This window comes from Corvus brachyrhynchos, unplaced genomic scaffold, assembly GCF_000691975.1.
Source record: "Corvus brachyrhynchos isolate BGI_N302 unplaced genomic scaffold, ASM69197v1 scaffold166, whole genome shotgun sequence".
NCBI classification, from domain to species: Eukaryota; Metazoa; Chordata; class Aves; order Passeriformes; family Corvidae; genus Corvus; species Corvus brachyrhynchos.
The window spans coordinates 1,142,470-1,163,454 of record NW_008239671.1 but is presented as its reverse complement, the minus strand read 5'-3'; the positions used below and the strand labels follow the sequence as shown (position 1 = coordinate 1,163,454).

The following is a 20,985-nucleotide window of genomic DNA, read 5'->3' as shown; positions in this document are numbered from 1 at the left end:
CAGGCGTTTGCGGGCTCAGCTGGTTTTTTACACAGCGGCGTTTCATGTGCCCAGGCAGATAAACCGACTACTCAATGTCTCTTCTTTTTTATCCTATTCTGAGTTATTTTGGGTGCTTTAGTTTGCAGGGAGCACATCCCGGCTGCAGGCTGTGCCGGAGGGATGCGGCAGCTTCCTGGGAACGGGGTGAATTTGCCAGAAGTATAACTGGAACATCTCGTGGTTGTCCTCTGGTGTCCTCCTCGCGTCTCCTCGGGTGAGCAGAGCCATAAGCTCTCGGCACCACACTAAAATCTGGGATCACCAGCCCTTCTCCTGGGAGAACTCTGACCCTGGTTCGCATGACCTGCTGCCAGCAGCAGCTTTGGGGACAGAGGAAGGTGAACAAAACCCAGGCCCATGCTCAGCACTGATGGCTGAAATCAGCTTTTTTTTTTTTATATATGTCCTTGACTCTATAGAAAGCAAAATATAAGTTCTAATATTATTATCAGCATTATTTTTTAGATTCCTACTGCTGTTTTATTTCCCTCAGGTGTTGGGTTTAATAGCAAAACCATCACCTGAATTCATTTGAGTGCTATTTTTTTTCACGACAGATGTACACAAAGCACCTTGACCGTGTCAAACAGCCCCTGAGTAAATTGGGTTGTTTGCTCTATTACTTTATTCATACAGGTTCGATGCTCCAGCTGATGCATCTGGAGTGCTGTGCCATCTGGAGCAAAAATTAAATACAAATTTGGCCCCTGGCCTGGAAAAATAACAACCCTGTGCCCCACTGATAATTGGCAGTGGAAGGATAGAGCCCCTGACAGAAGAACTGCTTGGAGGCAATGTGGAAGGAACTCAAAATGCACTAATTGAGGTATTTAAAACATATTAAAAAAGGGAAAATAAATGCTTCCAGCCCCGTGTGCTGGAAGGAGGGATGATGTGATCTTGTTACCAAGTCACGGGGCTGATACAGGCAGGTGATGGTCCTGGTCCTGGGTGGGTGGTGGAGCTGCTGGAGGTGTGTGGTGGTGATTTCCCACATCTCCCAGCCTTGCTGCTGAAGGAAATCCCCTCCACAACCTCACAAAGCTCTGTTCCACCACTACTTGGCTCAGGTTTGCTAATTTTGTCCTCATTCACCAAGGCTGGGTTGGACACTCCAGGTCTGCTGCTTGGGTTGCTGGCATTGCTGTTTGGTCAAAGGCTGTCTCAGATTTGGGGGGAACAAGATGTGGAGGTGGGTCAGCTCTGCAGGAACTTACTGGTTGTGCATCCCAGGCTCAGATCCAGTCACCTCCAGGTGTGATTGGAGATAACTGTGATGGACTAGCCGTGAAGGACACCTTGGGGCCAGCGTGCTCTGAATGTTGTGGGATCTGTTGGACCTTCAGATGAGGAATACTATGTGCCAAATGGGAAATAAGATGATGGCTGCTGGTTGCTGCCACTGTTCTTGGCTGGAGAGGGGTCCTGGCCCTGTCCTGGGGGAGAAGCAGGTGATGGAGCAGAGGAGGAGGAGGATTCCATGGTGAGGAAGCAGCAGAGCTGCTCAGGACTATGGAGTTGAAGCAAGCCTGAAGGTTCTACCCAAGAAGAGCCGACTTCCAGCTGCTTTCCTGGACTAAACAATGTGTGGGATTACAGGAGGGTACCTGGCTTTGCTAGGAGGGCTTTTGTGCTTCTGGGCCACCTCTCCAGGTGTTCCCTGTTGGGTCACCCCTTCCAGTGACCTGCTGTCAGTTCCGCTTGGGTTGTGTGGCAGAAGATGTGTTGTGAGTGATTCTCTCATAGCCATGGATGTGGAAAAGGTGGAGAGAGGCACAGCTGGTGCTCATCTCCTGTTCCCACCACCTGCACCTGGAGCCTTCTGCCTGGGGATGACAGGGCTGAGACACGGTCCTCCCCCAGCTTGCCAGACTCCTGCTGCACAGTAAACCCAAACAAGCCCATCCTTCTGGCCTTGGCAGGAGGTGCAGATCCTTCTGGTGGTCCTCAGCCAATTTGGACCGTTGGTGTGGAAGCCTGGAGGGTATTTTTTTGTGGGTTGAAGCTCTCCCAGGTCTCAGCAGAGGTTGGTGTGGTGGAGCTGGGTTTGTTTGTTTTTGTTCCTGCAATCATTCCTCTTAAAGCCGAGTGTTGTTGACACAAGATAAGATCAGCCGTCACAGCCATCCCCTCCCCCGTCACTGTTCACTGTTGCCCTGGAACCGCTCAGACTCAGGTCGGGAGTGGCCGTCCTGGTGTGCCCGTGTCCCCACCCCGAGTCGCTGACAGGGCTCTGAAGCGGCATCAGTGATGATGTGATACGGGGCTTATCTGCAAGTGAGCCCAGTCATCGCCTGAGCCCGGCGGGTGCCGCTTGCTGGGTTGAGAAATGCCAGTGATCCTATGGAAAACGTGCTCCAGGAGAGGATCCAAACCGACGTGGTTTTGCTACAGCCATGGGCAGTGGTGATTTGCTTCCTGACCTGAGGGATGGGAAAGCCTTGACCTTGACAGTGGGATGGAGCAGTGCCTATTCCTCCATCCTGGGATGCAGCAGTCCCTGCTGGAGATAGAGCTGCATCATTTATGGATGCTGTTCCCTCTGCAACAATAACACGGGCAGTGTGTCATTTTTCTACTTGTCTGGCATGTTTAAATTCCATCAAAGAACAAAAAACAATCCTAAAGGGTTCCAACCACATGTGGAGGGCTCCTGTGTCCTGCTCACAAATGGTTGTGGTGCTGAAGGGATGGTGAGGGGAGAAAAGCCCAGCCCTAATGCCAATGCATGGATGGGCAGTGGGAGCTCATGGACCACGTTAGCTGCAAACAGCTGGCTCAGCGTAGCCGAAGGCTGTGAGGTCTCAGGTTGCTCTGCTGCCGCAGCTACAGCTGGATCAGCCTGTGGAAAAAGCAGAGACACCAAGGAGCAGCGAGGGCAGGGTGGTGGGAAGCCTGGGCATCTTGCCTTTTCTGCTCCAGCTTCAGGACTGTGAGTGTGAGAAGCAAGCAGGAATTACTTCTCCAGGGTTTTTTTGGCTTTTTTTTTTGGTTGTGGGTGGGTTTGCAGGACACCAGGACTGCTGACAGCAGCTGGGGTTCTCCCGGCTCCAAGGGGAGAAAGGATCTTTGCACGGGATAATCCTGGAGGCCCACCCCAGTGTTTGAGGGACAGCGTGCTAGCCAGGTCCTTCAGTCTGCTGTCTCCATGGAGGCAAGGGATGGAGATCCACGTGGCAGCACAGCCACAAGGGTTATTGATGTGTTGGAAACCATGAAAGTCCCTGAGAATGGTCACGTAGGAATTGGGACTTCTCCAAAAAGGTAGTGGGATTGATAACCCAACTGAAGTGCACCGTGCCAATGCCCACAGCGTGGTCACCAACAGGAGAAGGAGCCGGAAGCCACTGTGCATCAGGAAAGCTGTGACATCGTTGCCAGCACAGAGGCATGTGGGATGACTCAAAGGAATGGATTGCTGCAATGGATGGGGATAACTTTCCATCATTTACCAGCAGCCCTGGCTAACTGGGAGGTCCCAGCTGGCTGGAAGTGAGCAGATGTGACACACAGCTACAACAAGGGCAGGAGGGAGGATTTTGGGAACTACGGGGCTGTCAGTCAGGTGACAGGAGCAGATCACCCTGAGTGCTGTCACGCAGCACAAACAGGGCCATCAGAGGAGCAGCCAATGTGAATTTGTGATAGGCAGGTCCTGCCTGACCAACCTGATCTCCTTCTATGACAAGGTGATCTGCTTTGGTGGATGAGGGAGGGGCTGTGGGTGTGTCTCTCTGGACTTTGGCAAGGCCTTTGACACCACCTTTTCGTGGAAGGGGCAGGAGTCACCATCCCTGGAGGGATTTAAAAGCCGTGTAGAAGTGGCTCTTGGGGACATGGTTTAGTGGAGGCCTTGGCAGTGCTGGGTTAGCAGTTGGACTTGATGGCCTTAGAGGGCTTTTCCAACCTAAACGATTCCATGATTGTGTGATTTTATTATCCCCTCAGAGGATTAATCCCGCCGCTAATGCAGCTTTTCACTCACAAAGCACTTTAGAGGAAGTCACGCCAGGAGAGCGCTTGGAGAGAGAAACTGAAAGTGCTGAGCAGGAGGCAGCTGCCCTCCTGATTCCAGCCCTCCCACTGTCGCTCTCCCAGCCTGTGGAATAGGAGTGGGTTTCCCAGCTTCTTGGCTCACGGGAGTATTTCGGGGAAAATACAAGAGCTCCGTGGTCGTGCGGCTTCCCAGGCGTGGAACCCGAGGGATTTCAGCTTTCCCATCGGTCCACTGAAATCCAGGAGGAGCGGCCCGGCAGGTGAGAAAGTGGGTGAAGCCAAATTACCCATCAGAACGGAGTGGGAGCGATCAGAGTCTCCCACCCGACAACTTCCAACTACAGCAAATCCACCCGAGTGGATCGTGCCTCCCGCTGACCGGGGCTCTCGGAATTAAATTGCCGGGGTATTGTAAGGATCGAGTTAAACTTCTCTCCACGCAGAGCTTTGTCCCGAGCAGGCAGATATTTCCTCGGCGCTTTAACGATTCCCATTTTCCTATTGTTCCCTATAAAAACCCGTCGCCAGGCTGGGCTTCCCCCGAGGCGATTTCCTGGCTCCGTTCAAACGAAACTGCGGAGTTGAGGTTTTTCTTTAGCTTTTTAGTTGTGAAGTGTTGGATGACGACCCGGCATTTCGCTCTCTGAGATAAAAGATAAGGCTTTTGGAGGCTGTGTCGGTGGTGGCCATCCGAAGTGGGATGGGATTGTGTGGTGTTGGGTGGTTTGGGGGCTGAATAAATCGGGATGAGCTAGCTAGAGCCCGTCTGCTGGTGCTCGTGTGGGTTGTGTGTCTGTCAGCTGAGCCCTGCACCCCAGTCTCGCTTGGCATTCACACCAAAACACCCTCACCTTTGTGCTGAGCGCTGTTTGGGGGCGGCACTTTGGGAGTAAAAGCAGGAAGAATGGATTATTTTCTTGGCTGTGGCTTTCCCTGGGGGGTGCTGAGTTGTCGTGTGCTTCTGATCGTTCTTGGGGCTTCCTCCTTGTATCCTCCTCCTCCTGAAGCCATGTTCCCCATGCAGCTGCCAGTGATGCAGCAGGAGGAACGTGTCAAGGAGGTGATGGGAAAGGCCTGGGATGTGTTGCAGCCAGGTGAGAGGAATGGAGCTGGAGACAAGCCTGGCATCAGGTGGTTTATTCCAGCCTTGGATGCTAAAGCTGGGAGTGGGAGTGTTGCAGGGAGTTAGGAGATGGCTGCATGGGGACAGTGGGTGTTTTCCCAAAGCCAAGCGAGTATTTGTGCCTAAAGACTAAAAATTATGTGGTCCTGCAGAAAAATGGACTGGAGAAGAGGGATTCTGCTGTCATCCCATCAGGCGCCTCCAAAAGGAGGGTTTTTAAGACAAGCACATGAAATTGAGGCTTTATTTACACTCAGGTTGGCACTTGAGTGTCTTTAAATTTCATTTTTGGATGGAATTTAAAAGAGCAAAGAAGTAAGCACTGAAAAAAGTTTAGTTTCTTTCTTAGAAAACGTCTGCTTTCTAACAGAAGTTGCTTTTCCTTTCCCAAAGATCCCCCGAATCCTTTCTGCTTCCTTTAGGTTTGATTTATCTCAGGTATTGATGTTCTGTGCTGGAACATCCAACTTAGTAGCAAACTGCTTGATATCAAACCCCAGATTGCACATTACCTGCTTCATCTTCTAAATCAAGTAATTTATTCTTCAGTATTATGAATCACTCATTGTGAGGGTAGCAGCAGATTCCAGCCTGTTTCCATGAAGGTGCCATGTTACATTTTCCTTATTAACCCAGGTCCTTGCTGCAAAGCCTTGCGGATGAAGGCTGCTGCCAAGCTGGGCACAACTTGGGTTTTGTTGCTCAGAGATTTTTCTCTTTTTTTCTTGTTATTAAAATAGGGTTTTCCTAGGACACTGCAGAACAAGTCAGATGGTTGGGATGGATTTTTTTTTTTCAGCTGGAGCATCCATTTTCATAAGAGTTGGAGCCCAAAGATAGGTTGTGAAGCCCTGGCAGGTTGCTTGCCCAGGATGGGATCCTGTCTTTAGCCTCCTGTGGATAGACTGATCAGGCTTGCCTTGATACCCACATAATTCCAGACAACTCTTTGCAGCACTGGGCTGGAAATCCCCCTTTTCCACCCCAAAACCAGCCTCGGTGGGGGTTTCTCTGTGAGAACTCGCTGTGTGGCAGCCATCTCTGCAGGCTGCTCCACGCTTTTGTTTACATCTGGTAGAAAACTTCTTAAATTTCCTGGCAAGGGAGTAATTCTAATCCCTTTCAATGAGATCAACGGATTAGTGTCTCAGATGCTTATAAATTTGTGAGGATTAGCCAAGCTTCCCCCCCTTTTCTTTCTATGCCACGTAACGTCATCGCCGCGTTGTAAAAGGGGATCTCTGTGCTGTTACCAAGAGCTGAAGGAATTCCGGTGAGCCTCTGCGAATCCAAGCGTTTAAAAACCACATCTTCATCCTCTCCCTTGCTCCCTCTGGATTTTTGTGCAAGTTTTAGGGTGTTTTTCTCTTTTCTTCCAGCATCCCTGGCACCAAACCGCGGTAGCCGTTCAAGCAGATACGTTGGGTTTGCGTGGCTTGGCTGCGTTGCGGCGCCCGTGCGGGTAAGTAGGGAGCTGAGCCAAAGTTTTCCTTCACAGAGACTTGCAAATTCCCATCTTGAGAGGACCAGATCCCAAAAAACATGTTACTTCATGAGTTTGCCCCTCATTTCAAAGGATTTGGGCTTTTGTGGTCCATCCCCAGAGGGGAACGGCACTTCTGGGCCGACGGGATGCTCTCACCCCAACTGTTGAGAGCAGGATGAAACTCCACACACCCACATTCCTGCATCCTCTTAATTACAACCTGCACTTTCATTAGGACTTGCTCCCTAACCAGCTCTCAGGGAGCTGACAGGGAGGAGGGTTTCAAACCCTGTTGCCTCTTCCCTCAGGGCAGTTTTTAAATGCCTTTTCTCCCGGGTCGATGGTTGCGTGGTGGCTTGACCTGTGTGAGCAAAGTGATCCCGAACTGCCGAGTGGTAGGAGCTCGGAGCCAGGAATTCCTGGCCCCGGCCCAGTAGAGTTTCAGAGGCGAGCTTTTAAATATATACAAAGACAAGCTCATAATTTCCACTCTACTAATGAGGCCACGGCGTTTTCATTGAAATGTGCCAATAGGCGCCGTGGTGGTATTTTAGCAGCCTTGTACTGTGAATCCAAATGTGATTTAACATGGCAGCCCCCGCAGAGCCATGGAAAACCGGCTTCTCCCGCTGAATTTCAATGATGCTGCTCAGCGGCACTTCCCAAAAATCCCCTCGGCGGTGGGACTTCTCCTTGTGTTTCATCACGACAAAGCTTTTCCCCCACTTTAGTGAAGGTGGGAATGGGTTGAAAGAGGATATTTTAAGAGGGAAAAGTCTTAATTTAAAGCCTGTGTTTAACAGATGTGTGGCTGGCTGGTGCGGGGCGGCGATTTAATAACCGGGCTGGCCAGAAATATCAGTAAATCATAGTAAAAAAATGGAACGTGAGGGCTCCAGACATCGTGTTTTCTCTTGACCTTTAAAAAGCCACTCGAAGCTGCCAGCCTGCTCGTTGCTAAGCCACCTTCTTAGTGCCACTCATATATTTTCCCTTCTACTAGGCGATTCAGCGCCTGGGAATTCGTGGAGATCTGATAGTAAACTGTTACACGCCTGAAATTCCCACTGGTGGTTTTTAGCGAAGCGTTTGGAAAATATTTAGCAGGTTTTGTTCAGTCAGCTGCAAGGAAAATGTAAATTCTAGGTGACTCTCTCAAAAGTTTTTTTTTCTTTTTAAACAAGTTCTGCATCAGCAGCACAGCTGCAAATTGGGGTCTTGCTTATTTAGGGCTCAATTTATGAGGAACCCCAGTAAGGAGCAGCATCCCTGGGCAAAGGAGGGGTGTGGGTGGGTGATGCTGAAAATTTACACCTGGTTGTCCACCACCTCCTGGTTACAGACCCCTGGGGTATGGATACACACCTGGATTTTAGAATCCAGGAATCATGGAATGGTTCGGGTTGGAAGGGACCTTCAAGACCATCTCATTCCACCACCCTGCCATGGAGCTGGAACACCTTCCACTAGACCAGGTTGCTCCAACCTGTCCTTGAACACTTCCAGGGACAGGGAGTCCACAAGCTCTCTAAACAGCCTGTTCCAGTGCTTCACTAAGGTCCTTTCACTTTCTGCATCCCTCTAAGGTCAGGCCACAATTCCAGGAGAACAGGGAAGAAGGATGATACCCCATGGCAGCCCCCTCAGTGCTGAGACTCTGTGACAGAGGAGGAGATGCATTTATTGGGTTGCTGAATGTTTCTCTTCAGGCACCTCACTTGGCTGTGCAAGTCTGGCAGTGGAAAAGTTCCATTTTTCATTTCCAACTAAATTTTGAGGGGTTTTCCATCCTTGCAGCCACTCTTCTTGTGCCAGTCCCATAGAGGTGAAGCAGCTTTTGTCCTGTATCCATATGACTCCCAGGAGGTTTTTTTGCTGGACATAAAGTGTTGCAAAACCTTTCCAGTCTCTGTTAGCAAGGGAGAAGGAATGATAAAAAAAATACTCCCCTAAATCCCGGTACTTGGTTCAAAACCAGGAAAGGGTGGGCTGACTGTGCAGCTCATTTTTTGGAAGTATTAGAAAAAATTGGGAACGGCAGTGACGTGGCATTGGTGTGGATTCCCAGCAGGCTGGGGTTTGGGATTGTCTGGGTTTTCCCAAAGCCCTTTTCAGGCTGTTAGGATCGTAAAATACAAATCTGGCCAGATCAAAGTGGGCTTGGGGGAACGGCTGCTCCGTGGGATTTGTTTAGAGACTTTTTCCTGGTATCCAGTCACCAGCTTTTTCACTCTTCTCCATCCAGCTACCTCTTCTTCTTAAGTTTTACCTCAAATATAAATGGTGCAATTAAAAGGGTCCACAGAGTGCGTTCCTGAGGGCTGAAATCCAGGATCCGGGAGCAGACAGCGGCAGCATAAAGAGGAATTCTTCCCTCTCTGGCCTCATGCTGCTTTTCCACCACAAGGCTTTACAGCCATCTGGATCCCCTTTCAGATTATGCCCCCCCTCCCAAAAATCCATAACCTAGCAACCTTATTTAGTGTAAACGAGAGCATTCTGCCTTCCTGTTCCCCAATTGTGCCTGGCTCCTCCGACTGCCTTTATAGGACGGCTGCTGGCAGCTGTGATCCCATCACTGGTCCAGGGTGCTTGTCTCCAGCAGGATTTTGTAGGATTATTGGTCCCTGTGTGTTGCACTGATTATTATTTTTTTCCCCCTCATTAGAGGAGCTTAGGAAATGGAGGAAAAAAAGGGTTTCGGGAAGTTGTTTAATCCATCTGCTTCTCAGTATAAGAGTGGAGAGGGCAAGTTGCTCTTTGGCTCCATGGAAAGTGATTGGTTTTGGTTCAGCCTGAAGATGATTTGATCAGAGTGAGATTTTTTTCTTCCAGATGTGATATTTTGGGAGTCCCCATTGCTTCCCACAGCTCTGTGTCATCACCCGGGAATTTTCAAATTCCCTGGAGCGTTTAACACCAATTTTTCTACTCTGACCCTTCAGCTGCACAGGCTGCATGTTTCTCATGGAGTTTCCAATTTGCTTTCCTCAAGGAATCTGCTCGTTGAGGAAAACTGCAAACAAGGAAAAGCAACCACAAATGAAGGTGGGAGATTATTCCCACTTGTCTGTGCTCTCGTTGCTCTTTTTTGGGCTAAAATACACCCAAATTTAATAATGTGTGTCCCACTGCCTTCAGCCCGTAAGGGGAAGTGTGGTGGCTCCTGCCTTCTCCTTTCACCTCATGAGTACGAACAGGGCTGGGGGCAGGAGGAGGCAGCAGCACATCCTTTCCCACCACACTTTTGGGAGGAAGAGTCAGCTCACCAGGTCGTGACGTTGGAGCTGCATGCCAGGAAAAGGGGGGGAAAAAATAATTACAAATCCCCAAGGCCAAAGGGGAAAAATTCCTCAAGTGTTATTTCATCTCCGAGCAGTGGGTTGAGCTGTCCTTGGGCAGCTCGTATGAGCCTGTCCGAGAGAGGAGCTGCCAGCTCAGCTTCAAACCTTCTTGGGAAGCAATTCCCAGCTCTCATTCCTGATGGGAGCTCAAGCAGGGCTCTCCTCCAAACTCTGCTTCCCCCTCCTCCAGACTGTATTAAAAAGCGCTATTGATTTTCTTTTTTTTTTTTCTGTTTATTTTTGCCTGTTTTCTTGGAACTTGCAAAATCAGCCCTGAGCAAACCTCTGGTTTGCTTTTCCAACAGCGCTGAGAGAAAGAACTTGACTTTACAGTGGGTGATGGGAGCTGCAGCTGACCCATTTCTGCACGTTTCTCTGCCAGTGGTAGCAAAAACATTTTCGCACTTAAAGGTTCTCTTCAGTTTTAAGGTTCTGGGATTAATTGTTTCTTAAACTGTCTGGAATCAGAAGGACTTGCTGGAAATTGCAGCCCTACAGTCGTGCTGCTGGATGTTGCTTTCCTTAGATTTCCCCATTTTTTTCCAATTGCTTTGTCACGTTGTCACATCACTTTCTGTGTCCCCTGCCCAGAGGCAGTGGAGAGGGTTAAGGTTTTGTGTTTGGTGTCGGCCAGCTGGGGAATACAGCCAGGAAATTTCCTGATTCCAGTTCAGAAAAAGCATCGGATCTGCTCTCAGGGAGGAGGGATCAAAGGTCCGAAGTGCTTCATGCTTGGAGGTCAGTTTGGTTCCTTGGATGTCCAGGCACACAACAAAAGCCCACCACCACCCCCAAGCCTGCAGGCAGCCAAAATGGAGGAAACAAACGGGTTTTTGTTCTGTTTGACACCCAAAAGTTCTTTCTGTTGCTGTGATGGTGCCGCATCACCCCAGCCGAGCTTTGCTGGATCCTGGTACAACCCTGCCTGTGGTGTGAGGGACCTGTTGGGATGTTCCCTCTTCCCAGCACATTAATCCCACTAATCAATAACACTGCCAAACCTTGCACCATCCCTCACGCTCCTCCATTCCCTGCCAGGTTTGTGGAGTGAAGGATCTGGGTCAGGTTGGGTGCTTGGAGCTAGCGCTGGATGTGACATCCCCATGGTAGCATTGTAGCTCTGTAAAATTGCATCATGCCAAGAGTTTTTGTTTTCTCCCTGTGCTCAATCCTGTTGTTCCCTGGTTTTGGACAGCAAAGGCCATTGCTCCTGGCTGGAGCAGTGCTGAGTTTTCCCCCCACTCCATGCCAGGCAAAGGTGATGCAGCCGCGTGGCATCTCTGTGGTGACAGCGATGCTGGTTTGGGGTTGGCTCTGCAGCTGCCTGTGATTTTCCCATCGCCAGGCTGCAGATCCTGGTGCTGGACCAGCTCCAGAGACAGAGCTAAAGGAAATTCCTTCCAGCTGCTTGAGGTCAGGGCTTCGCTTTGCTTTTGGGGTCCACGAGGGGCATTTTTTGCCTGCAAGTTAAACGCGGGTGTCTCTGGCTGCTGCTTCTTAACACCTGGAAGAATGTTTTCTTTTAAATATTTTCCCGTTAGTCATAGCCATTAAATAACCTGCCTGTTGTAGAATCATTCCATGGAAGAATACCCTGCTTTGCAACACAACTTGGGCTGTTTCAGAAAGGTCTTGTCAGCTGCTCCCTGTTTAACTTTCAACCGAGTTAATAACGCTTTTGGTTAAACCTGTCTGAAACACGTTGCGAAACGCCTTTGAAACTCGAGACGCCGTTGACGCCCGCTTGAAACCTTTCCCATCAATAAAATATTTCAGCTTGGAGTTTGGCCACAGCTTAGCATTCACTTTTCCCTGAGATTCGTGATTTCAGGCCTGCCTGTGTCTGGCTCCGCTGGATATTTGAAGCTCAGTGTTTCCCGGAGATGGGTTGGCTTTGCCAGCCTGGCCGGTGGTATGCTCCGGCCACCAGCTCCATCCAGTTTCCCCAGTTAATGGCTGAGGAGACTCAGTCTGAGTTTGCTTTGAACCCCTGTGGAGAAAGTTGTTTGTCTTGAAAACATAAAGTAAATCCCTCTAAAAACAGGAGTTTTATTTACAACAGCAGAGGCAGAAGCCACCCCTCTGCCCAGCATGTGGGCTGTATTTAGGTGTGGTGATGCACAGCACATACACGGCCCCTTTATGCACTGATGTTATAAATAAATAATAATAATTTTTTTTTAATGGACAGGCAGCTCCTTTTAATACTCCAAGAAAGAGCATACACTTCAAATTCATGTGGCAAAGCAGCAGGAAAGCAAAAATCTGCAGCTTTCAGCCCATGGCATCACTTAAAGTGGCATCCCTGCTGTCACCCCCTGGCTTCAGGGACCACAGTTCTGTTTTGCTCCCCTCCTCCTCCCTGCCTCAGTTTCTCTACCTTTGAGAAGATAATTGCATCCTTTATTAATCCCTGTGAACGCTCTGGGTACGAGGCTGGCCCCACGAATTAAGTGCTGGCTGTGGCTCTAATGGGGATTAATTTGGCGACGTGGCTGCGCAAGGTTTGCCTTTCGCAGCCCAACGTGTAATCAAAGCGCTGAGACACCGGAGCTGACCTGTAACACTCCCTTCCTGGCTGCTTGATGGGCCATTAACCAGCACTTGGCTTTTAATTAAAGCTGGGTTTTGTCCTCCTTGGAGAAACGTGGATGTGCTTGGCCCCACGTGGCTGAGTCATTGGAGGGTGTAAGGAAGGAGATGTGGAGCTCAGGTTGTTCTGCATTTGTGCCTTGCTGCATCCCAGGACACCATTGTTCCTTGTTACTTTTCACAGAATCACAGAATTACAGAATCATGGAATGGTTTGGGTTGGAAGGGACCTTAAACACCGTCCAGTTCCAACCCCCTACCATTGACAAGGACACCTTTCACTATCCCAGGTTGCTCCTAGCCCCATTCAAGCTGGCCTTGAACACTTCCAGGGATGGGACAGCCACAGTTTCTCTGGGCAACCTGTTACCCTTTTTCTACGTGTAGCCTGTGTCCCCCCTCTCAGGGGCTTCAGGGGCCTGCTGGGGGCCATGGATGCCCCACAAGCATCATCTCCCTGCTCTGAGATGCCTTGACCATGGAGAGAGCAACAGGGAGGCTTTTGTTCTGCACCAGAAACTTTTCATCCTTCTTTATGGCTCCTTTTTTATTTCTTTTGGCTGCGCCCTTGCAAATCTGAAGCAGATTAAAATACAGTTCCTCCCCCCTACTCCCCTTAAAAAAAACCAACCCTAAAGCTTGGCTGCTTGAAATCATCAGATTTCACTGGAGTCTTTTAAAGTTAACAGTTTCCTGGATCCTGGGCAGACTAACTGATTTTTCCCCTTTAACCTCTGTGTTTTTTGCTGTAACGTTTCTCAGCTGTTGCAGCAGGAGGGAGGGAGGACCAGGGCAGCTCTGATGTGGAGGAGGTTATTTCACACGGGGCTTGGATGAATCTGGTGCATGACTCCCTGGATTTCCACCGCAGGGGACCGAAAGGTTGTCCCCAGGAGGTTGAGCCCCCATGATATGGCTGGCAGGTAGGTCATGGCTGCATTCGTGAAGCCCCTTTGGGGCAAAATATTAGGGAAATGGTTCCACTGGAAGAGGAGAGTAGGATGCTGGAGGTTGGTCTGAGCTCTGTTTCTGCTGACTGTTTATTTGCTGAGGGCTCTGATGGTTTCTAGCTGTGCTCATGGATGTGGGGACTGGTGCAAGAGCGGCACAGCTCAGGTGCATACGACCATGAGGAATTCTTCTGGCTTGATGGGATTTGCTGCCCCAAATGCAGCCTGGATGTTCCTTACCTGCCATCTATGCCACGGAATCTCCTGGGGGGATTGCTGAGAAGAGCATCACAAGTTAAAAGAGTTGTAAAGAAAAGAAAAATAAGAGTCCAGTGCTGGTTGGTTTTGTTGCCTCTCCTCCAAGACTTGTCTCTCCTTCCTTGCAAAAAGTCAGCTGGAGCTTTCCCAGACAGAGGACGTTTCTCTCGGGCAGTTGAGGAGCTGGAGGCAGCCATCCTTGGCCAAAGGCAGTGATTATCAGCACAAGCCCAAGGGCAAGGTGGGGCAGCCTTATCCTCCAGCCGAAACATCCTCGTGCCACGAGCGTGACCGAGGGGAGCCGCTGAACCGTCCCAAATCCCTTTGACCCAGCAATCGGTGCGGGACTGAAACGCAAACCCAGCCCTGCAATGCCGAGCTGCGCATTAACTCCGCCGGAGCTGGGAACAAAGGTTTGGGGGCCGGATTGGGCTTTTTAAAATGTATTTGCAAAGCAAACCAGCTCAGCTGAGCGGAACAAGCGTCGGTGGAGGAGCGTGAGCTGCCGGGTGGTTGCTGGGCTATAAAATCCCGTCCCCACCAGCGCTGGCAGGGGGATGTGCCGGCTCCCCGAGCTCTCGTAGCGTTTCCACGTTGGCTGAGAGAGTTCTGAACATGCGTGTTGGTCTCTGGAGGCTTTAATCAAATCCAGGCTCTACCAGAAATTGCCTCGAAACTTCCAGCGAGCTGAGGAAACTGAAAGCAGCCAGAGCAAGGAGGCTCCCGGGCGGGTGTTTGATGCTGCAGGGATGTTGCTTTCAGCGAGGGGATAGTCCCGGTGAGGCAGCCGGGATGAGAGGTGAGTCTGCTCCCCGTGGGAAGTCAGAGGAGAGCCCACAGGGCTCGGCAAAAAAAGGGCCTCAAGGAGAAAAGGAGATTGGGGAGTGAGGATGCTGCTCGGAGGGACACTCGGAGGACACTTGGATTTTGGAGCGTCACTCCCTGGCACGTGTGGGTTCAGATCCCGCGGTTTCCTTCCCGTCTTCCCACCCCGTGCAAAATGAGGAGCTGTGCAATTACTGCGCTGTGGAAAACTCCCCGCTCCAGGGGAGGGTTTTGTTATCCCTCGGTGGTTTTATTTGGGAAACAGGGCTCAGACTGCAGGTACTTTCCTTGCTTGTAAAACTTCATCACACGCTGCTCTCCTGTGGGCAGAAGGGAAAACAAGGTGTATTTTTAACTTCCTTTTCTAAGCTGGGGGCAGGGGAACTTTATGCCTGGCCAGCAACGGTTGTGATCATCTGAGGGTGAACGGTTCAGAGAATGATAGGAAGATAAGAGATAATAAATAAGTGCAATTAAAGTCCTGGGGGAGGTGATTGGCTGAAGTCATTATCCCAGGCAGCTGCTCGGGCTTTAATTGGGGCTCTCTGAGGGGAGGGAGGTTTTGGTCACGCGTCCCAGACGTGGGAGGTGACAGCCAAAAGTGCTGCCTCTCCCTCTCAGCCAGCACTCGCCGGTGCCTTGGGGCTTTCCTGGGGGGAAGCGGCCTGGGCTGTGCTGAGGAGGAAAGCTGAAACCTGCAGAAGTGCTCTTAAACCACCAAACCTCTGTCTCAGATGGGAAAAGCAAACAAAGCCTCCTTTACAGAGTCCGTAGTCTCCCCATAATTTCTCTCAGTGGCACTGCAGTGAATGTCCTTGTCCTTTTCCTTTTCTTGGGGTGCACTGGGATAATGTGGACCCAGCCAAGCCCTGTGCTTGCTCGATGGTTTTGGAGGGGGGTTTCTATGGGATGAAGAGTTGGTCTTAGAAACCAGTAGAGGGGAAGGGAAGGCAAACCTGCCTTGCTCCAAGGCTCCCTGGCTGCTTTCAGTATTTTTACCCAGTTACTGTGGGGTTTGAGGGACACTGGCTGCTGCTGGGGCTGCTTGGATGCAATTCCCCCCGTCGATCTCATCCAGCGTTTAACCTGAAGGATGATGTGTGAAAGGAAAAGAGCTGGAGGAGAAGCTCACGGTGGGAGAAGGAAAATCCCAGCCCCAGCTGATCCAGCCCTGCTTTGTTTTCAGGGTTACCAAGATGGGAACTTGGTTTTGGGCAAGGAGCGGGGAATGAGTGAGAAGTCATCTCCAGCCCCCTCCACCTCCCTTTGGAGGGACCACTGTCTGCAAAGTGCATCCCTAAGGAATGTCACATCCATGTGTTTTCTCCCTGTCTCCACAGCCTACCCATGAGCTCGGACTTCCAGCATTACAGTTTCAGGATGCCGAACATCGGGTTCCAGAACCTTCCTCTCAACATATACATCGTGGTTTTTGGCACAGCCATCTTCGTCTTCATCCTCAGTTTGCTCTTCTGTTGCTACTTGATCAGGTAAGGCAGTGTTGGAAGGGAATGTTCCCCAAGAGCTTCCCTGCTTCCAAGCCCATCACCAATCCCTCCATCCCAAAAAGAGGGTGGCAGCACCTTATCTTTTTGTGACATGTCTCGTGCCAACTTGCTGTCCCACAAAGCAGTCACGTTATCCACCTAAAACCAGGAGATACTCATATTGCTGAAACAGGCATGGAATTGTGGTCAGCTACTCAAAAAGCCTGGAAAGGGATGTTTTATGGTCCCTGCTTTCTGCTGAATGTTTCAACATGTTTCCCTCTGTAATGAGTAACTCATGTCCTGTGTGTCTAAGGAATGTTTAATACCTGCTCCGTTAGTTATTGAACACAAATTGCTCCTTCAACAGCACAGTTTGGGGATTAATGATGCAGAGTTGATGTGTTAATCTGAGCAATGGGGAGCGGGATGGGAGGGTTAAAGGTTGTTCCAGTTTGGGGCTTCTTTTAATTATTTAATGGGCCATTGGGGAGATTCTTGGGCTGCTAATTGAGAGGAGAAGCTCTTCCTCATGGAGGCAAAACGAGGCAAGTGGGGAAAAAATGCAGTGCCTGGGAATGGAGGTTGTGGTGGAGATGAGTTGTGCTGATAACCTGAGATGGGGGGCTGGCTGTTCTTCAGCCTGTGCCTGGGAGCAGAGGTCATCACTGCCAGCAGTGGCAGCCAAAATTCTGCATTCCCAGAGCTCTCCTCTCCAGCTTTTCCATCCCCCTTCCTTCCCCTCTGTCTTTCCAGCTGGCCCCAGCTCCCTGCAGTCTGTGTATCCATCACATCCGCTCCGTGTGTTCCTGTAAAACAGGCACCCAGTCTCTCCTTGCACCACAGCAGCCAGTCCCACCAGGGTATCTATCCAGAGGGTGTTAAAAATATTTTATCCTGCTCTTGTAGACCAGGGAAGTGAGATTTCCATGTCAACCTTCTACATACTTGACAATTGCCACCCATTTTCAGTTCTGTGTGAAGCAAAACCTCATAAAAACATGCAGATGAGCCCAAACACAGGCTTACCCAGGGGTGATTTGGGCTGCTTGGGCATCATATCTTAATTTTTTTTCCCCACAATTATGTACAAGAAAAGGGTGTTTGAAGGTGCAACACATCAGTCCAGCCCAGTCTAGGATGCCAGTGGGAGGGGATGCAAAAAAAATAGACCAGCGGTGTTCAGAAGGCTCAAGGACTTGTTTTGCTCATGTGGAGCTCAAGTCTATATGGCTCAGTTAGAAAACTGAAGAGGTGTTTGGACTTTGAGAGTATTTTCCTGGGCACTCTCTGGGTGTGTTAATGCCCCAAAGAAGGAATAACAAGGAGTAATGTCTGGAAGGTCAAGCCAGAAAATCTTTAAATTTAGAAGCTGGAGGCGTGTTGTAAGAGAGAGAGGGTGAGTAACCGGTGAGAGAAGCCAGCAAGGAAGTGGCAAGTCCTCTGTCTCTTCACGTCTTTAAATCAAGACCGAGGACCTTTCTGGATGAGATGTTTTGGCTCCTGTTCCCGAGGTGCTATTTAGCAACCCATGATAGATGGGGAGTTGGATTAGGTCATCCAGTGATCCCTTTATAGCCCAAAACCCTAGAGAGACTCTACAAATGGCTCTTCAGACCTCCTCCCTGAACTCTTTTATTGGCAGAACAGAACCAAAACAGGATCCTGCAGCCCCCGTTGGGGAGGGTTTTGCCGTGCCAAGGGTTTGAGCTGTGCCAGTGTCCCGGGAGCATCCGCCTCCACGGAAGCTGCTGTGTCATCTCAGCTCATCTGGGATATAAAAGCCTGAGCTTTGGGGGGGTTTGGGAAGCATTGTAGGTGGACAACAGGATGAGGACAACCCACCTGCAAGCGCAGAAAGACCAACAGAAGGACAGGATGGTTCCCTCCAGAGCTCTGCTCCCATCCATGGGGGTTCTTTGCAGGTAACAGCAGCTCCTGGCTTTCCCATAGGTGCAGCATCAACACAGCCCATCCTCTCCCTCCTTTCCCATAACTCCACATCTGCAAATACTTGGCAAACACCAAGCAAGGCTCATGACACCACCTTCAGGCCCTGGTTCTCATCTCCTGCTCTGGATCAGAGCATCCCCTGCAGCTCTCCCCACATCCGCAGCTGGGGAGGCATCCGGAGCGTGGAAGAGCCAATATCAGGTGTATTCACCCCAAATCGCAGAGCTGATGGCATGAAATAAAAGATGTGCTGGGGAAGGAGAGAGCACGGGCTGTGCTTTGCAGCTGTGTCAATACAGGCTGTGCTGCCCCACTCCAAGTGGAAGAAAAGCGACAGTTTTAATTGGATTGGCTCAAAACAGAGTCCAGTAGGAATTTTACAACAAAAATCATCATTGCCTGTGCACTGTTCAGGTGAACCTTGAGCTCTTCTGCTGCTGCAAACCACTCAGATCAGAGCACAGGTCCCTCATGGCTGCTGCCTCTGCTTGGCAAAATTACAGATAAAAAAGAAAGAACAAGGAAATGAGATTTTGCAGGGAGCTGGTTGTGTCTGATCTCTGGTGAATTAATGAAAGTGATAAACTCGTGTTGCCTTTGGTCCCGTAAAACCCAGTCCAGAAGGATGCTGAGCTGAGCAATGCCATCCGCGCTCTGGGTGAAGACTGCAGCATCCTCTCTCCCTGCTTTGCTGTGGATCATCCAGGGCTCATCCCTGATCAGCCTGGAGCAGCTCAAAGTCTCTGGGAGGCTCAGGGTACAAAGCCCCTAAAAAGCCTCTTTTTTTTATAGGGCTGTTACCTTCTGAATTCAGACCTGCCAGGATCCAACATAGTGGTTGGGTTTTCTGTCCAGAGAAGGGAACGGAGCTGGGGAAGAGTCTGGAGCAGCTGAGGGAGCTGGGAAAGGGGCTCAGGCTGGAGAAAAGGAGGCTCAGGGGGGACCTTGTGGCTCTGCACAAGTCCCTGACAGGAGGGGGCAGCCGGGGGGGGTCGGGCTCTGCTGGCAGGGAACAGGGACAGGAGGAGAGGGAATGGCCTCAGGCTGGGCCAGGGGAGGTTTAGATTGGATATGAGGGAAAATTTCTTCACCCAAAGGGTTGTCCAGCCCTGGCACAGCTGCCCAGGACAGTGTTGGAGTCCCCATCCCTGGAGGGATTTAAAAGCCGTGTGGATGTGGCACTTGGGGACATGGGTCAGTGGTGGCCTGGGCAGTGCTGGGGGAATGATTGGACTGGATCATCTTAGAGAGTTTTTCCAACCCAAACGATTCTGTGAAGAGCCCAAGGAGCCCAGCTGAGCTGGGGACAGCCACACAATGATGGGATAAAAAGTCAGTGCCTGGGACCTTTCTACTCTTTCTACCATAAAGCATGAAATAAGCAGATCTTGGAGGTAAACCTGCAAAAGAATTTTCCTCTGCATTTTCTTCCTGTAGTTGTTCACTTGCTGTAGGTGAGTCAGTCACCCAGAGAAGCAGGGTGCTCCCACTCCTGTGGGAAGCGATCCCAAAGCCCAGGAGAGGCGGTTGTTCCTTCAGGGAGGGTGACAGCACACAGGATCAGCAGCCAGGCACTGTGTGGTCCCTTATCTCGGTCAGACATCTGCCAGGAATTCCTCGGGAGTCGCAGCACTTGACACGAGATGGATGGAGCCGGCTCCAACTGGGAATAGCGCTGGCCAGGATCCGGGGTCTCCTCCTGACAGCTGTACCAGGCCCCACCAGGATCCATCTGGCCCAGGATCCTGGCTCAGAGAGAGGGAGGCAAGGAGGAGCAGGCTGAGCTTGCACACTTCAGCACCAGCTGTGCTCGTGCTGCTCCCCAGAACCTCCAGGGAGGAGTTTTTTGGGAAAATCTCTCTGTCTGGCTCAGCACCAGCCCAGGGCATTGTAGATCCACGCTTACAGCACAGAGCTGTGCAGATCCAGGGCCAGGTGGCTGCTCCTTCCCCACCACTGCTCCAAGGTGCTCCAGTGGCTTTGGCTCAGGGGGGCCAAACCCTTGGTGGCCACTCAGTGCTCCGCACAGACGGATGCAGCCTCCCATTCCGGGCGAGTTTTCCCTTGTCTGTGGTCTCCAGCCGCACGCCTCGCTTCTCCCCATCTGTGTTTCATAACCGCCTTCCCAGCCACCGGATCCCTGCGGATTGGGCCGGTTTCATCCTGTTTTCTCTATTGTTCCTGCATCTTCTGCTCATGTTTCTGCTCAGGGTCCCTGCCAGAGGGATGAGACCCCAGTCTCCTCCTCCTTCTATTCCTCCTCTTCCTCTCCTCCCTGCCTGCCGCAGTGTTTTCCATGGTTCGCAGGCCGGTTCCTGCCAGGCAGCATTCTTGGAGCAGGAGGGATGGCTCTCTGTGAAATCTGGGACTCAGGGGCTGACTTTCTGCATCTCTCCCTGCAGCATTAAGGTGTATTTTTACCCATCCCTCAACCTATAAAGCCCATGACATTTTGGGGGAGGGTGTCAGACGTAAGGAAATATTTTTCCATCCCATTTTTATAACTTCCCCACTGCAGTGTGGCAGGATTGGAAAACCCCCACGAGTTCAGGCTGAAACAGCCAGGGATTTCAGACAGCCCCCAGAATATTTTTGGAGAAGAGATATTCCAGGCAAGGGGGTTTCCCATCTGAAATCACACTCAGGGCTGGCTGGGGAAAATATTCCTACGGCTCTCCAAGCCCTGCAGCCACACATTGACTCCGTATTGAAAGTCCTTGGCCAACTCTTCAGCTCTGGGGACTTCCCTCCCGAGTTTTCCAGGCACTTTATTAAATGCCATGTCTGGTAATGAGAGGCAATATTAGTTATTTTAATTTTAAATGTATTTATTTTAGGAACATAATGGGCTTCTCCAGCCAGTGGATGCCTGTGGAGTGCTCTGCTGGCTCTGACTCTGGAGAGGGGAGACTGGAGGGGGGGGGGGGGG

The 20,985-nt window shown here is 50.7% G+C and overlaps 1 protein-coding gene across 1 annotated transcript in view; it reads left to right on the top strand.

The window, feature by feature from the left end:
- The window catches only part of RNF24 (ring finger protein 24), a 28,668-nt gene that overhangs the window by 1,697 nt on the left and 5,986 nt on the right, over window positions 1-20,985 (top strand). Inside the window, exons 2-3 of the mRNA XM_017742395.1 lie at window positions 6,541-6,623; window positions 15,957-16,106. Of these exons, the coding sequence (XP_017597884.1) occupies window positions 15,964-16,106 (143 nt within the window). The 5' untranslated portion in view covers window positions 6,541-6,623; window positions 15,957-15,963. The remainder of the gene's footprint in view (window positions 1-6,540; window positions 6,624-15,956; window positions 16,107-20,985) is intronic.